Source organism: Malassezia pachydermatis, assembly GCF_001278385.1.
Source record: "Malassezia pachydermatis strain CBS 1879 chromosome Unknown scaffold9, whole genome shotgun sequence".
In the NCBI taxonomy this organism is placed as follows: Eukaryota; Fungi; Basidiomycota; class Malasseziomycetes; order Malasseziales; family Malasseziaceae; genus Malassezia; species Malassezia pachydermatis.
In genome coordinates, this window is record NW_017253146.1 from 209,215 (window position 1) to 225,629 (window position 16,415).

At 54.0% G+C, this 16,415-nt stretch overlaps 7 protein-coding genes across 7 annotated transcripts; 4 read left to right on the forward strand and 3 right to left on the reverse strand.

The window, feature by feature from the left end:
• Nucleotides 1–133: 133 nt before the first annotated feature.
• Nucleotides 134–6,072, reverse strand: Malapachy_1394 (wd40 repeat-like protein; the record flags this gene model as incomplete). Its single annotated transcript, XM_018135898.1, has 3 exons — nucleotides 134–1,438; nucleotides 1,637–1,681; nucleotides 1,717–6,072. 3 exons carry the CDS (start codon nucleotides 6,070–6,072, stop codon nucleotides 134–136), a joined length of 5,706 nt encoding a protein of 1,901 aa, XP_017990404.1.
• Nucleotides 6,073–6,252: 180 nt separating this feature from the next.
• Nucleotides 6,253–6,768, forward strand: Malapachy_1344 (histone 2a; the record flags this gene model as incomplete). Its single annotated transcript, XM_018135849.1, has 4 exons — nucleotides 6,253–6,348; nucleotides 6,383–6,512; nucleotides 6,553–6,693; nucleotides 6,725–6,768. The coding sequence occupies 4 exons, from the start codon at nucleotides 6,253–6,255 to the stop codon at nucleotides 6,766–6,768; spliced, it is 411 nt and encodes a 136-aa protein (XP_017990386.1).
• A 230-nt stretch (nucleotides 6,769–6,998) lies between these two features.
• On the reverse strand, nucleotides 6,999–8,447 carry Malapachy_1360 (kinase-like protein; the record flags this gene model as incomplete). The annotated part of the gene is made up of 2 exons (XM_018135865.1): nucleotides 6,999–7,005; nucleotides 7,036–8,447. The coding sequence occupies 2 exons, from the start codon at nucleotides 8,445–8,447 to the stop codon at nucleotides 6,999–7,001; spliced, it is 1,419 nt and encodes a 472-aa protein (XP_017990409.1).
• A 128-nt stretch (nucleotides 8,448–8,575) lies between these two features.
• Nucleotides 8,576–9,514, forward strand: Malapachy_1351 (hypothetical protein; the record flags this gene model as incomplete). Its single annotated transcript, XM_018135856.1, has 9 exons — nucleotides 8,576–8,600; nucleotides 8,634–8,681; nucleotides 8,717–8,748; nucleotides 8,783–8,806; nucleotides 8,839–8,950; nucleotides 8,979–9,031; nucleotides 9,061–9,261; nucleotides 9,288–9,354; nucleotides 9,381–9,514. 9 exons carry the CDS (start codon nucleotides 8,576–8,578, stop codon nucleotides 9,512–9,514), a joined length of 696 nt encoding a protein of 231 aa, XP_017990374.1.
• A 227-nt stretch (nucleotides 9,515–9,741) lies between these two features.
• Malapachy_1404 (hypothetical protein) lies at nucleotides 9,742–10,131 on the reverse strand (the record flags this gene model as incomplete). The annotated part of the gene is made up of 3 exons (XM_018135908.1): nucleotides 9,742–9,764; nucleotides 9,797–9,854; nucleotides 9,895–10,131. The coding sequence occupies 3 exons, from the start codon at nucleotides 10,129–10,131 to the stop codon at nucleotides 9,742–9,744; spliced, it is 318 nt and encodes a 105-aa protein (XP_017990326.1).
• A 353-nt stretch (nucleotides 10,132–10,484) lies between these two features.
• Malapachy_1343 (dolichyl-phosphate beta-glucosyltransferase) lies at nucleotides 10,485–11,638 on the forward strand (the record flags this gene model as incomplete). Its single annotated transcript, XM_018135848.1, has 2 exons — nucleotides 10,485–10,487; nucleotides 10,517–11,638. The coding sequence occupies 2 exons, from the start codon at nucleotides 10,485–10,487 to the stop codon at nucleotides 11,636–11,638; spliced, it is 1,125 nt and encodes a 374-aa protein (XP_017990366.1).
• A 402-nt stretch (nucleotides 11,639–12,040) lies between these two features.
• On the forward strand, nucleotides 12,041–16,328 carry Malapachy_1335 (transcription regulatory protein; the record flags this gene model as incomplete). Its single annotated transcript, XM_018135840.1, has 3 exons — nucleotides 12,041–12,043; nucleotides 12,080–12,184; nucleotides 12,213–16,328. The coding sequence occupies 3 exons, from the start codon at nucleotides 12,041–12,043 to the stop codon at nucleotides 16,326–16,328; spliced, it is 4,224 nt and encodes a 1,407-aa protein (XP_017990353.1).
• Nucleotides 16,329–16,415: the final 87 nt, after the last annotated feature.

Consider the following 16,415-nt stretch of genomic DNA (forward strand, 5'->3'; position numbering starts at 1 on the left):
GGATGGAGAGATGTGCCAACCCCTTATTTCAAAATACGATTGATGCATGTGTATGACTTGTAGGGCTGTCCCCATAGCCCTGTATCTCGATTTGATCATAGATGCATAGAGGAATCTATCTGCATGTGCCTAACTAGTGTGAACCTGCATAATACACGAAGCTAGCATAGTTCTTGCACATCGACCTAGGAAGAATGATGTGGAATACCAACAGCTGTACATTCGCAAACAAGTTAGTGGCTTGGAAGGGCATGAAAAACAACGGCGCAATAAGGCAGTACAGTCCCACCATAAGCATATATCGGACGGCAAGCGGTGTGCGTGCCAAGGTTTTCGGCATATAAGTAGAGACAAAGGTGGCCGCCACGGCAGTGAGACCATTGATTAGGAAAAAGCATGTCTGCATGCCGTACATGACTGGTGACGCAAAGTACAGCATATACTCATGGAACAAACCAGACACCAAAAAGGTGAGCATGGCAAGGGAGGCATTCTTAATGAACCGGCGCACGGGCGTCTTGGTCTTGTCGCGCGGTACACCCTTCTTCGCTTGCTCTTGCGCATGTTGCTTAGCCTTCTTCTTGCGCACTTCCGCCATCACCATCTCATTCACACCACTAAAAATCACACGGCGAAGGACACCCGTAATAGCTTGATTCCAACGCGACCAAAACGTACGAATGCTTGTCGTAAAGAAGGGGTTCATAAACATGGGCAACTGCTCGATGCCGACGATCAAACCGATCAAATTGAGAGTAAAAAGACCGGCACCAGAGAGCATCATGTACAAAGCAACACCCATAAAGAGTGAGTGGATCATGTACTTATGCCATGGGAAAAGTCCCATGACCTCTTTCGGCGGGAAAAGAGGGCAGAGCAACAAGGCCACAAACACATAGATGAACGATTCCAACAGGTTCTTTAAGCAAATCAAGCGTGGGTTGTACGGCGAGGAGGGGTCCTTGCGCAGCTCATCAACTTCCTTCTTCTCACGCGGCATTAGAAATAGCTGGCTGTAGAAGCGAGAAAGCGACCAGCTTTGTACTTCTTCCACAGAACGAATTTGGAAAATGTCCCAGAGCAACAAGGCGCTGCGGAAACCTGCCGCAGGTCGCAAGTAGTTGATAAGTGCCGATTTACCAGTGTTCAAGAACGATGGCCATAAGAACAAAAGAGACGACAGCAGAAATGCAAGTAGACGACACACTGTTTGTGGGGCCTTGGCAGTGGCATAGTATAGGGGGATCACCACGGCAGCAAAAAGGAAGGTGTCAAGTGCCACACGAGCCATCTCATCAAAGAATTGCTCCAAGGACACATCAGGCATCGGATACTTGATCACTTCAAACCCCCAAGGGCCCAAAACATGCTCCCACACGTTGTCGCGCATCTGAAAGGCTGGCGCCAGTTCCAAGATACGCGGCACATGGGGCACAATCTGGAATATTGGGTTAAGAGAGTGTGGAAGAGGTAAACCTGGGTTCTTCCACGATACTGAAGACCACATCGACATGGAGCAAGATGAAATGATACAACCGAAGCAAGGCTGGGGAACGCACGATGCAGCACCGTTTCACTTGCATCTCTCTCTCATGCAGAGAGCATAAAGGCTCTACCCGCGTAGATCGGGACTTACAGCCCGATCCATGGGGACCAACGCGATTTCGCGTCCAAAGCAAGACTGATGTGGATCGTACCAATCTACACAAGACCTACATTTACATGCGCTTCGCCTACGCGCAATTGTACACTGTGAGCATCACGCCACTCAAAGGCGACACACGTCAGGGTATCAGCTGGAGGCAATTGAGCAGCCGCTCCAAGATGAACTTGTATCGCTCGGTACGCTGTGGAATCCGGCGTCTGTGAACGGCGCAGCATACCCATAAAGCCCGTAGAAAGACGCCATAACAAGACCACTTCTTCATCCAGACTGAGAGAGAGAATATGACGACCGTCTGGTGAAAACGAGCATGCCGTAACACCACGGGTATGTCCATCTAGAACGTAGAGACGGGTAGCCGACTTCAAGTCGTACATCACAATAGGACCATCACTCGTACCCACAGCTAGACGCTGCGATGGGCCGTGAAAGGCGATGGATGGATAGGTCTGCACAAGCTCTTTGATCATCACCGTGGCCGCTTGTGCCAGGGATGAACGCTGCTGACCCAATGTCGGATCCAGCGACTTAACAACGGCCTCAACGAGGCGTGGCAAGCTGGGATAAAGAACCAAAGGCTTTTGATGCACCATGAAGGCAACCAAACGCATGGTGACTTGACTTTGCGCCACAGATGGTGCATGCAAGATATCCATAGCCAATGTACTCATGAAGAGCGCACTGTGTTTGGATGCCAATGCCAGGGTTGCACGACGGGCCAAGCCTCGAAGAGAGAGGCCATTCAAGGTCATATTCGGCGTCGCATCGTCAGGTTCTGTTGCAATTCGGAAAATATGACGAACCAGTGAGACTGTATCGATGTAATGCTGCCACACGTGGAAACCTGTGGAGCATAGCTCCAAAGCCAAATAGGCTTGCAGAGTGTGGGGCTCCGGTTTCTCTAGGTATGTCACCACCATGGTAGCCACTTGCTTTAAGAGCGCAGGAGAGAAGTATGCATATTTTTCAGCACATAGCAAGCCTAGGAAGAGTACAGCCATTGGTGTAAGAGACGTAGCTGGCTGCGTTTCCGTGGGCAGATGAGGTCGCCAGCTTTGCTCCATGGCGCTCAACTCATCACTGCATACATTCTCGATGTACGCATAGAAGAGGAGTTTGGCAGCCGTGCGAAGCACTTCGTTTTCATCCAATATATATTGGGTCCAGATGGACAGGGCCGGCGGGATGTACGCATCTCCCACAGACTGTGCCATGAACGATGGCGTAAGCAGCGCTGAAAGCATAGAATGTGCTTTGGACTCCCACGACGAAAGTAGCAAACAAAGACTGACGGCGACCAGTAAATGTTGTGCAGAGGTATCAGGAGACGTGGTAAACCGCGTACGCGCATCGCCCATCGTAGCCATACTCAAGTAGCCATGCTGGTGTGAGCACCCAGGCACAGTGTGTACTTCGGGTAGATTGTCCAGTGCAAAGACAGGGTCCAGGGCTGTGGGCACAAATAGAGGCAGTAAAGGACGCAGCATACCAGCCAGTTTCACAGCTCCTGGACATTCGCGTTGGAGCGGATTACTAGGTGTTGGTGCGGGCCCTGCAGAAGAAGAATTAGAGGGTGACCATGCCCGAGCATGACTATCTAGCCATGGCAGAAGGGAAGAGAGATGCATGGCCGTGCGAAGAGCTTTGGTCGCGGATTCCACAGCGCGACGTACATCCGCTAAGAACAGACCGACTGCATCCATTTGTGCACTACCACAAGGCGACAGCATGCCCGTAAGGCTCTCAGCACTCGGTGCTAGGGTCCGTGGCAAGGTAGGCACGACAAACAAGTGCCAGCCCGTCTCAGGATCACGAATGGTCTTCCAAATATGCGCCCATGGTACATCGGTATTCAGCGAATTGGTCGACAGATCCCATAAACGCACGTGGCGTTGACCATAAATCAGCACCAGCTGATTCTGCTGCACAGCGGCATGTGTCAACGGCTGATCACAACCTGGGAAAAGCTGAACCAAACGTACGTCATCCAACGCCAGCAACGCACTTGTACCATCACGTGCGACGCACAGCACGCAGCCAAAAAGACGCGATGTCGTAGGAATACCGGCAAACGGAACCATGGCCTGCACTGGAGATGTAAACCAAGACCAAGCAGCCTCCATACGTAACGTTGTCACATCCCATACACCCACATCGCCAAGTACGGAACCACCTAGCAAATGACGCGTGCCTGTACGTGGATTGGCCACCACTTGTAGAGCAGAGATGGGTGCCTGCCATGTTGGTTGAGCCTCTGCAGCCGGTGCTGACCAAGCTGGGTGTGGATTCAGTAACTCGACCAAAGAAGTGACCGCCAATCCCCCCTGGTCATTCGCCAGCACAATCCGGCCGAGGGTCAACGGTAGAGTGGCCGACAAAGCCCAGGGCCAGCCAGGCTCCTCTGGATCCTGTGACGTCTCAGCAGGCTCTTCCACCGCCACAGGCCAAAGTCGGCTGGGCAGCGGCGCAGCCAAGCTGGATGGAGCCAACACTTGTTCATTCTCCACAAACACATCGAGATGCGCCCCATCGTGAAGAACACGAATTGTAAGTACATGGGCTTCACACTCCACACCAAACCGATCATAGAGTTCCCAAATACGACGAGCTGGGCTAGGCAGAGCAACAGTCACCATAGGCGCCTGGCAATCGCGATCGAGTAGATAGAGTGTTGCAGTTTCCGCTGATACAGCCGCTACTGCCCATAGCTGTGGGGTAAGCGTTGTAGCCGTCACATGGTCCAACGCACATGAACCGAGCGATACATGGCCTTGGGAAACAATACCCGCAGGGGCATGCAGATTAGGAGGCGGCGTCGCTAGCAGGTGACGTCGGCGGCGAGAGGCATGGGTAAGAAAATGCCGTGGCTCAGGACGAGGCGCTTGAATAGATTCTTCCTGTGTAGGCGACTGCGTCCAGGTTTGCATTTGGATCGCAAAGGTAGTGTCCATGCAGGTCCCATCTGTATGCGTCGAAAGCATATGAAGCGTGGAAGCATACAAGCCCCAGGCAACGGGTGCTTTTTCATGTTTGGCCGACGGCAAATCAAGCATGGCAGAGGGGAGCAGCGCATGCCGTGGGATATCGACACAGAGCAATAGCGCCTTGTGTGGCCAGGCAGACCATTGCACCACTAAATATGGGAAAGGGGTATCATCACTGAGTCGCACAATATCCAAAGACACGGAACCAAGAGACCGAGACGATATGGTCTCATTCCTGGGATGGGTAAACGTGAAGGTCGCCACTGTGGAATGAATAGGCTCACTTACATCACCTTCTTGGTGCTCAAGCACTACGCCCAGTTGATCTTCAGGCACATCAGTCTGCTCACGTACAAGCATCGTTCCAATAAAGTCGAGCGTCACACGATTCCAAGCTATGATGCGCCCTGATGCTTGCTGAACCACCAGCAGTGGCGGGGCATATCCACTGGCTGGTGTATCATCCACAACCAGTGCCGTGACAGGCGTCGAATCAGGAGAAAATAAGCGTTGTATACATGTAAAAGGCGCAGGAGGTACGTTCCATTCAGGCGCCGAAACGGGGGTAGACGATACCGTATCGCTCACCACACGTGGCGAGGATGGCGTAGACGAGGCGGGAGCCGCATGCACTTGCAGCTTTGGATAGGAGGCGTTGGGTGAGCTGGTCCCCTTTTCCATACGTGTATGTGTATGGGGTACATAGTGAGGATGCTCCAAGTGAGGATGTTCAATCACACGCGGCATATCCGTAGCGTGATACTGTGCCTCGAGCAAATCTTCGGCAGCATGGTCACTTGATTCCTTTAGCACAGCCGGTGCTGCATTCTCAGATGAGACTCCGATTGTGGCATTTTGGCTATTGTACATGGGACTGGCCAGGGAGGAGGATGCCATACTAGGCACGTTGGAACCTGTATGGCTGTGGTTGGAGATGGCTGATGCCAGCGATTCCGTCGACATCATACCGGCCACAAGCATTTGCAGATTCCGACGGTGCTTTCGGCGCGTCATGGGGCCGGTGGTTGGTTCCGTTTGCGTTGGGCTAGGAAGCTTCGCATCTGATAAGGATGAGGACGGACGTTCCTCTTCGGTAGTTGGTGTATATCGATGCACAGGGCGCGCAAAGATCGAAATACTACCATCCGTCTCACCCACAGCAAAACGAAGAGATCCGGATGCTTCAGAGGCATGAGCTGTAGGTGGGTAGGCGTGGTACCAAGTGGCTGAATACACCTCCGTCGATGCTGACGCCTCATCATCTTCAACCCAAGCTTCCTTGTCAGATTCCTGCGCCTCTGGAACATTATCACTGGAACATGGATCAATGGATATAGACTGATGCCACGGAGCTTTGTACCCATGGACGCGCGGCCTAGGCCGAGGCACACCCACAGGTACCAACAGCGCTGCTGTGTGGCTCATCGTGCAGAAGTGAACTGAGCGCTCACCCGCGAGACCTTACCTAAGCACAGACCGTCTCTGGCTCGTCGTACGGCGCGACCTGCTCCACACAGAGCTGAGAAAGTATTTCGGCCGAGTGACGCGCGGGTGTGTGTTGATCCCAAGACACGCGCCATTACAGGTTCTGGAGTATCTACCACGATGTCAGCGGGTACTGGTGGCAAGTCAGGTCCTACGACTGGACAGAAGACGGAGGCGCGGAAGCCTGTCTCCCAGTCGGTCCGCGCTGGTCTGCAGGTATGTGTTTCCGTGTACGCTAATATTTGTGCAGTTCCCTGTGGGCCGTATTCACCGTCACCTGAAGAAGAAGTCGCAGAACAACATTCGCGTTGGTGCCAAGGCAGCGGTATACCTGAGTGCTATTCTGGAGTACCTCACCGCCGAAGTGCTGGAATTGGCTGGTATGTTTTCCTATCTACCTGCTCGTACTTACACCAACAGGTAACGCGTCGAAGGATCTTCGCGTTAAGCGTATTACGCCGCGTCACTTGCAGCTTGCCATTCGTGGTGATGAGGAGCTTGACTCTTTGATTCGCGCTACGATTGCAGGTGGTGGTGTACTGCCGTACATCCACAAGTCGCGTACGTATTTTATGGCCTTCCTAACATGCAGTCATCAAGACGCCTGGCAAGAAGAAGAGCTCGTCGTCGGAGTAAAGTACATGTACCTTACTATTTTTTTCTCCTCATTCGCGTTGTAGTTGTGTTCTAGTATACAATGGTTGTGAGCTGTTTGAGCTCGTCACAATGTACAGGCGCGCTGCTGTTTACGCCTGTAGCCTTGGCGTACCCAATATGCCACGTGGGCCAGTGGGGCGCGTCGCGTCGTGCCGCGGCTGCATTGTCCGTAGAGAGATACAGTGCTGGAATTTGACCCCATGCTATATTCATAAACTACCACTAGAAGCCTCCGGGCGTACATACTTACTGGCACGGGGATAGGCGTTTGGGTCGTACTTTGTAATCCATGGGTGACGTAGCACTTTGGATAGAGGGAGCCGATCAGCTGGATTGTACCGAAGCAAGGAGCGAACCAGATCCTTGGCCTCCTCACTAAAATGCTCAGGTATATGTAGGTCCACAGAGGCAATCCGTTTATATGTCATGCTGGCACCACTTAGCTCTTCGAATGGCGGAACTCCTTCCAAAAATTCATAAGTGAGCACACCCATCGCCCACAAATCAACGGCGCCGCCATGGGATTTGCCTTCCACCATCTCAGGAGGCAAGTAATCCAAAGTCCCACAGAGCGTAGCACGTCGGTTACTAGGCGCATGTACACTCCAGCCAAAATCGGCGATCTTAACTTCGCCACGGATACCCACTAACAAATTCTCAGGCTTAATATCACGGTGAATAATATGCTTCGAGTGCAAATACTGCAGGGCATCAGCAATCTGAGCAATATATTTGGCAGCTGTAGGCTCATCAAAGTGTCGATCAGGAAGTTTTGACAATATTTTGAAAAGTTCTCCTCGTCCAGCGAATTCCAGCATCATGAAAATTCGGCCGTGGTCATGGAAGTAGCCAAACATTCGCAGGACATTGGGATGGCGCAGATTCATTTGGATTTCGATCTCACGGCGAAGCTGCAGATCCACCTTATTTTCCACAAGCTCCTTCTTGTACACGCATTTGAGAGCGACAACGTAGCCTTGATTACCAAGCTTGCCAGAAGCCTCAGGCTTGGTACGAGCTAAGTATACTCGTCCAAATTTACCTTTGCCCAGAGGACGACCAATCTCAAACTGTGATAAACTCCATGGCCTTGTTGGTTGATGCTTCAATCCATCCATAGAAGAGTCCATGGCCAGAAAACCGTCCTCTTCCTCCTTCGACGCATCTCGACGCCCCTTTAGCTCGTCCCGCTCAAGACCTCCATCGTAATGTCCTAGGTCCAGTTTGGGTGCTGGTGCAGATGATGTACTCATGCCATTAGAATTGGAAGAGGGGCCGCGTGATCCTTTTGCGTCAGCGCCACTAGAGGAAGATGCTGAGAATGTAGACGCAGGACGCAGTCTGGTTTGAGATGATGAGCGCGGGAGGGGGCGGTCGAGCTGCTGCCCAGAAGAAGGGACGTTTCCAACAGCATGTTTTGATGTCAGCGGTGCTCGTTGTTGCAATGGGGTCAAGTCAGATTTGAGAGCAGTCTTAAGGGGACGAGGTTGAAATGGCTGAGGAGCTGCCTTGCGTTGTTGCGAGGCAAGCAACGTAGTATTCAGCAGAGCTGTTGCACCTTGCTGCCTGTACGTGTGTGTTCCAGATGTACGATCTCCTTGACTGATTTTGAGAGACGACATGCGTGTCTCGAGACTCCCAGGCTCTTTATCTGTCATGGTGCACGAAAGTGTGTACCCAAAAGATCAACACTAGTCAGTCTCGCGTCAGAGCCTTCCGCACGTGACAACGACGTGGAGAAAAAAAGAGCGATGCTTCGTGTGCACGGTCGCCCGCTGACCTGACCATGGTGTTATTTTTCAAGTCGAATGGTGAGGACAAGCCAGCAGAACACTAATATCTAGCTGTTACTCCTCCCGCTACGATTTATATGGGGAAGGACAAAGTGGAGAGTATGTGGGTTTGCGTGTTATAAACTGACCTGTAGATGAGGACCTAATTAAATATGGCTTCGAAGAGGTACGCGTGTCTTGCTAGGCTTACATGTGTGCAGGACGTATGGTTCCATGTTGATAAGGTACGAAGTTAGGTCCTGTTTTAACAACTTAGCTTTCTTCAGCCCATGTATATTTGCGTATGCCGGAAGGGATGGAATGGACTTCGATTCCGGAAGCTTTGCTTGAAGATTGCTCGCAATTGGTCAAGGCCAATTCCATTGAAGGTATGAATGGTGCTATTAATATAATCAGGCAACAAGAAAAACAACATTACCATTATCTATACACCTCATGCGAATATTAAGGTACGCGAAACGAAAACCTAACAAATTAGAAAACAGGGGATATGGCTATTGGCACGGTCACATTTCACAATGACAGGGTTGTTAAGCGCTTTCACGTAAAAGAGAGAAAAAATGAGATTGTAAATCGTTTAAACAAGACAAAAGTGGTGCGTGACGTGGACCACGAAGCAGAGCGCCAAGAACGTGAACGCCAGCTTGGTCGCAAAAAGAAAGAGTTTGCCTTGCAGCAGGTAAGTCAACGCCTTCTAATGTGTAGAAAAAAGAAGAGATGGAAGCCAAACGCTTGCATAAAGAACAAGCGGCAGCAAAAGACTATTCAAATCGTACGACTTGGTTGTGCTAACAGCAGTATTCTCTGAGGAAGCCATTGCTGAGGCACAAAGGGAAAAGCAGAGACGAGATCGCCTCAAGGCATCTAAAGCCGATCAAATGAACGATGATGAAGAGGACTTCGGCATGGAAAGTGACGATTCCTTCATGTAAAGCGTCTTTGTTAATGACTGGTTAGATAGTATATCCGTGACAGAAACGGTGAAGCCTATGGCAAGATGGCCGAGTGGTTAAGGCGGTGGCCTGCTATTAGCACAACCGGTGAGGTTGGTAAGCCATTGGGTTCTGCCCGCGTGAGTTCGAATCTCATTCTTGTCGAATTTTTTTTACTCTACTGATTTTTTTGAACTACGATCGATCCGTTTATCCTCGTATTGCAGTTAAAAGATACCGTTGTTGACCTCTGTTTCATGTTAGTTTAAATCATAGACGTACTCGAGAAGGCACCCCACGAAGGAGCACCAAAAAGCAAAGTTGTAATTACCCACTTGAACTGATTTGATTAGCCACAATTCATCGAATATATAACGTACCGTCACTTTAGGGGAGGAGTTGCGACGAATGTTCACAAAGAGCATTACTAGAGCTTCACCAATGTGAGCAGCAATGGCCAGGTTACGAATCGTATCCATTGTGGCGTGACCACCAATGGAGTTACGAATGCGGGCACCTAGCGAGTTGGGCCCAGCATTGTCGACATAGGCAAATAGTGCAATAAGAACGCCTACTTGCCAGGCATCCTTAGGAAAACGGTACTGAATGGTCGACATGGTAAGCTATGTCAAAGAATACGTTGGGGTCTCAAAGTGGAGGACGCTAAGGCCAGAAATGGGGCGAGCGGAGGGGCGGGGTAAATACACAAGGTGGATGGTTCTCTCGTGGGGCGCCCACGTGAACCCCCCGGTTAGCAAGCCAGTGCCTCCACTGTGACAGCGCACCTGCATCGCTCCGTTCGGAGAGTGAATTTGGAAGAAACACGATGGCCGGCGCATGCTGCGCAGGAGGGGCTGCAGCAACGGCTATGGATGGATCCATATATTCTTTCATCATTGGCCTCGCTGCAGCTGTCGGAAGTAGTCTCTCCCCAACAGTGGTTATTACAACATTGGCAGGTGTTGTCGTTATGGTGGGTACTGAAGCCTCAGCTGACTGTAGCCGTATATCGCCCTTGTCTTGGCAACTCCCACCGAAGTAAAAACGACCTCAAAGGAGCGTACATATACGACGGCGGACCATCCCTTGGAGCACAAAGCACTGCCTACGCTCTCAGATCGGCCAGAGGTACAACTTACCGTGGTGGTGCCTATGTACAACGAAGAGATGAGATTGAAGGCAATGCTGGATGATACCACGCAGTGGTTGGAGAGTGTACGCGAAAAGGGAGAGTCTTTATCGGCTAGCAGTGGTACTTGTGATGAGACAGCCGCATTGACCCAACCCCTGCTGACGTACGAGGTGCTGATGGTAGATGATGGGTCGCGCGATAAGACATACGATGTGGCCATGGCGTATGCAAAACAGTGTCAGCTTCGAAATGGTGCAGAGATTCGTGTAACGTGCCTACATCAGAACCGAGGCAAAGGTGCTGCCGTGCGTCATGGTGTATTGCATGCTCGAGGCTCTTTTATTTTGTTTGCCGATGCAGATGGTGCTACGCGATTCTCTGATCTACGTATGTTAGCAAAGGAGATGGTGCGCGTGTGTACGCCAGCGGGACATGGGATTGTTGTGGGCTCTCGTGCTCATTTGGTGACAAGTGAAGCGGTGGTAAAGCGCAGTTTTATCCGGAACTTATTAATGCGATGCTTCCACCTGGTTCTCTCCCTTCTGATGCGCCCTCCTACGTTGGACAGTGTATGGCACCAAGCTGTACCGCAAGGCGCAAAAATCACAAGGCTGCCACGACAGCCGGAAATTAAAGATACACAATGTGGCTTCAAGCTATTTTCACGGCCTACAGCTGCTCTTATATTCCCGTTAGCGCACATTGACCGCTGGATCTTTGACGTGGAGCTTCTCCTGCTGGCGGAGATGGCCTGCAGAGTGAGTGAGGCAGCACATGTGCTACGGCCAGAAGCGCAGCGTGGCGATGGTGATACCCTACTGCGTCTCCCTCTCCCCGTGTCGGAAGTCTCTGTGCATTGGACAGAAATTGATGGCAGCAAGATCAACCTATTGACCGACTCATTGCGTATGGGCCGCGATTTGATCGTGATTCGTATGAACTACTGGCTACGGCGTTGGCAAAGCCCACCCAGTATCTATGCATGTGAGTAGCAAAGGAGACGTATAATGAAAGACGATAGGAAGCTTGCATGTGTGTGTGTGTAGGTCCCGGTGGCTGCTGCTGCTGGCACGACCACCTCGCGGTGCGTGCGTGTGGTTGCGTTGCATGCATGCATGCAGGAGGCCCGGCATGGTGGGTGGAGGTCACGTGCTCGGGTGCGTCGGCTGGCTGGCTGCACGTCTGTGACAGCAGACGCTTTCTCGCGTCGCTTCACGATAGCGTCACAGCACCCCACGTACCGTGTGTGGTGTGTGTTCCTACGTGTTGGTCGGTGTGTCCTAATAGTTCGGTACAGCTCTGTGTGTTAGCTGTTACGTGCCTGTGTGCCCGATCAAGTACAGCTAGCTGAGTGTGGGACCGACGTGAGCGAGCGAGATCGTGTGCCTAGCATCATGGTACGTTCGTAACCGTGGTTGTACTTACTGAACCAGGCCACGTTAAATGTACGCGATGCATTATCGTATCTGGACCAGGTGAAGGTCCAGTTTACGGATCATCCAGATGTATACAATCGGTTTCTTGATATTATGAAAGACGTACGTGGGGCTACAACTGACTCGGTAGTTTAAGAGCCAGACCATTGATACGCCGGGTGTCATTGAGCGTGTATCAACGCTGTTCCGTGGCCACCCCAGTCTGATTCAAGGCTTTAATACGTTCCTGCCGCCTGGCTATCGTATCGAGTGCAGCATGGATCCGCACGAGGGCAGTGTCATTACCGTCACGACGCCCAATGGTACGACCACCCAGACGCTGGGTGGATCGTTGGGGCCGTCTGGTGTGCCTCGCAATGGAAAGATGGAGGGGTCGGCACCGCCGCCAGCCCCCGGCAATGGCCCTCCGCCGCCTTCGTCGTCGTCCTCGTTGAGCGGCAGTGCGAATGGGCCTGGTGCTTTGATGCACGACGCACCGGCTACTGCACGTCCCGGTGGCGGCTATGCGCCTGGCCCGAGCGAGTACATGGATCGCGCTCCGTTGCCGCCGGGTGTCTCGCGGGGTGGCCCACCCCCGCCACCGCCGGGTCTGAATGCAGGGAATGGCAGTGCGTATGGCCCTGGTCCCGGTGCGCCGCCGCCTCCGCCGCCTGGTGCACCGATGGGCTACGAGCCGATGGGCCGTGGCGTACCTCCGCCGCCCCCGTCCGGGGGGGCAGAGACAGCGCCACGCCCGCCTGTGGAATTCAACCATGCCATCAACTACGTAAACAAGATCAAGCAGCGTTTCAGTGGCGATCCAGATACGTACAAGCAGTTCCTTGAGATTCTGCAGACGTACCAGAAAGAACAGCGGCCCATTCATGAGGTGTATGCCCAAGTGACGGTGCTCTTTGATCATGCCAAGGACCTGCTGGAAGAATTCAAGCAGTTCCTGCCGGACACAGGCGCACCGCCAGGTGGCGGGGGGGGTCTGTTTGGCATGCTGGGCCACGTGACAAATGGGATGGGCCCCGGAGGAGGACCGGACGGTATGCCGCCTGGCGCTGCGCCGCCGTACGAGCCAGGGGCGGGCCGGCTTCCGCCGCCGCCGCCTCATAGCAGTGCGGTGAGTAGTGGCAGTGGAAGTGCCAGTCGCAAGAAGCGCATGGCCGACGAAGCGCAAGCCGAGGCGATGTCGATGCCGCTAAAGATGGTCGGTGGCAGCAGTGCCAGCGCCGGGCGGAAACGCTCGAAGAAATCCGAAGGCCCGTCGGGGGCGATGCCTCCGCCACCGCCAGGGGCGCCGTACATGCCGATGCCCGGGCCAGGCGAGGCGATGGGCGAGGCTGTGTATCCGCCTGGTGCACCGATGCCGCCAGGCTACGAGCCCATGCCGCCGGAAGGCTACTTGCCGGCGGGGGCCATGTACGGTATGCAGACGTACCCGCCTCCGCACATGATGGGCGGTGGTGATATGATGCCTATGCCGCCGATGGCGACGATGGATGAGGTGGCATTCTTCGAGCGTGTGAAGAAGCACATTGACGATCGTGCGACGTACCTGGACTTTTTGAAGCTGCTCAATCTGTACACGCAGGATGCGATTGATGTCGCGACGTTGGTTGACCGTGCGTCGTTGTTCCTGGGCGGTCGTCCTGAGCTGCTGCAAGCGTTCAAGACGCTGTGTGGCTACGATATGGGCCGCCATGGATGGCTTGAGCAGGACGATCCCGTGCTGGAGAATGTGCCGGCACTGGAGCGAGAGCGTTTCGATTTGTCGACACAGAAGTCGTGTGGTCCGTCGTACCGCAAGCTGCCGGCCTCGGAGGTTAATCTCTCATGCAGTGGCCGCGATGCGTTGTGCTGGGAAGTCCTCAACGATGGATGGGTGAGTCACCCTACCTGGGCCAGTGAGGGCGAGTCGTTTAACCCGCACAAGAAGAACGTGTATGAAGATGCACTGTACCGCAGTGAAGAGGAGCGTCATGAGTACGACTACCATATTGAGGCGAATCTGCGCACAATTGCACTGCTTGAGCCGATTGCAGCGCGCATTGCCGCGATGGACAATGAGGAACGTGCCGCGTTCCGTCTCAAGCCAGGTCTCGGTGGACAGAGCAAGAGCATTTACCAGCGCATTATCAAGAAGGTGTATGGCCGCGACCATGGCCTGGAGGTCATTGCCGCGTTGCACGATAACCCTGCCGTGGCTGTGCCTGTCGTCCTTGCGCGGCTCAAGCAGAAAGACGAGGAGTGGAAGCGTGCGCAGCGTGAGTGGAACAAGGTGTGGCGTGAAGTTGATGCACGCAACTTTTACAAGGCACTGGATCATCAGGGTGTGAGCTTCAAGAGCACAGACAAGAAAGCCATCACCCCGAAGGTGCTGGTCCAGGAAATCGAGACGATTTCGAGCACGCAACAGCAGCGCCGCCTTACAATGGACCCCAGTCTGCCGCGCCTCGCGCCGCGTTTCCAGCTGGCCTATGCGATGGACGATGCCGATGTCGTGGCAGATGTTTGGCAGCTGCTGGCGCACTACTTGGAACGCCCCTCCGCCGGGCTCAACCAGCAGGAACGCACGCGCATTCGCACGACGTTGCAGGCCCTTCTTCCTCGTCTGTGGCACATTTCGCCAGAGACGTTGGCCACATGCTTTACCCCGAAAGCGCGGCTTGATCAGTCGGCAGAGGCTGACGAGGAGGCGGACGAGGCCACAGACGGAGGCGCAGCGACCTCCGCGTCGCCTTCCGCCTCGGAGGAGGCTGAAACGACAGCCTCAGCGGCTGCGAAGCCTGCGTCGGTGGATACGTGGCACATTCATACGCCGACGGCCCCGTCGTCGTCGTCGTCATCATCATCGTCGTCGTCAACAGCCATGACGTCACCGTCGATCCACTTGTTTGGTAATACGACGATGTACGTGTTTGTGCGCCTCTTGCATCTGCTGTACGAGCGCCTGCATCGGCTGAAGGAGGCCAGTCGTCAGATGGCCGACGCGACCGACGAAACGTGGTCGAAAGTCAATCCCCTTGCGGCCGAGCTGGGCTTGATGGACACGGCGACGGGCCCTGGCGGTCTGGTCAGCTCCATTGCGGCCAAGCTGCCTGGCACGTTGGCCGCCTCGACTTCGGACGATGGCAGCTCGGACGCCATTGCCGAGGCGGATCAGGCGGTGCTGCGTCTACATCCCTCTCAGTTCTACCCGATTGCCCTGGAGCTGATTGTGCGTCTGCTCGACAATGATGTGGACCAAGCGTCGTTTGAAGAGGCGATTCGGTTCATGTTTACGCGCGAAGGCTACACCATCTATACCATCGACAAGGTCATGCAAGCCCTATTCAAGACATGTCTTACGATGAGTGCGGACGCCAAATGCCAAGCACTCCTAGCCAACTTTGAATCGACGCAGCAGGCCTGTGACGAAATGCGGACGACGTCAAAGGAGGATGGCAATGTCGCGATGTACAAACACGTCATCGCCTCGCGTATGGAAGCCGAGCATACCGTGGGCCGCGATGAGCACTTGTTCCGAATGGAAACGAAGCCGGCGCCTGTAGCACAGGGCGTGCTGCCGCCTTGTGAGCTGCGGATTCAGTTGCTCTCGCACGACGACATGACCCTGGAAGATCCACAGGACGCCGAGCAGCGCTGGCTGCAGTACATCGCGAGCTACTGTCTGTGGGCCCCCACCGAGGGTTTGTCGGCCAAGACCAGTGCGCCGCTGCTCCAGCGCACGCTCCCAGCGTCGCCAGAGACAGAAGTCGACCCCGAAGGAACGCGCTACCTCGTCAAGAACGGCTTGGACATTCGTGTGTGCATGAAGACGTACCGCCTGTTTTTCGTGCAGGATACCGAGGACGTGTTTGCTCGTATTCGCCCTGCGACGGCAACCGAAGCGCATCGCGCGACGGCAGAAAAACATGCCGCGTCACGGAAGCAGCGTTGGGACGAATGGCTGCGTATACGTCATGACGTGATGACCGAGACGCAGGCGGCGGCACAAGCGGCGACAGCTCCGGAGACGAGCGAATCGGCAACGACGCAGCGAGTCGAGACGTCGGCTCCGACCGAGCCCTCGTCTATGGCGCAGACTACAGAGCCTGCTGCGGATGTCTCCATGACAGACGTGGACGAGAAAGCCACGACCGCGGCGCCGACCAATGACACGGCAGACACGGCCGCCACCTCGGCGCCAGCCGCAGAGCCTACGATGGCGACGTCACACGAAGAACCGCCTCAAGCGCTGCCGGCTACGTCAACATAGGCCGTCTTTTGTCTACATAGTACGCATGGGACTAGTGCACAGGATGACATTTTTCAGCGACCGAATATCTATAGGAGAAAACGCGGC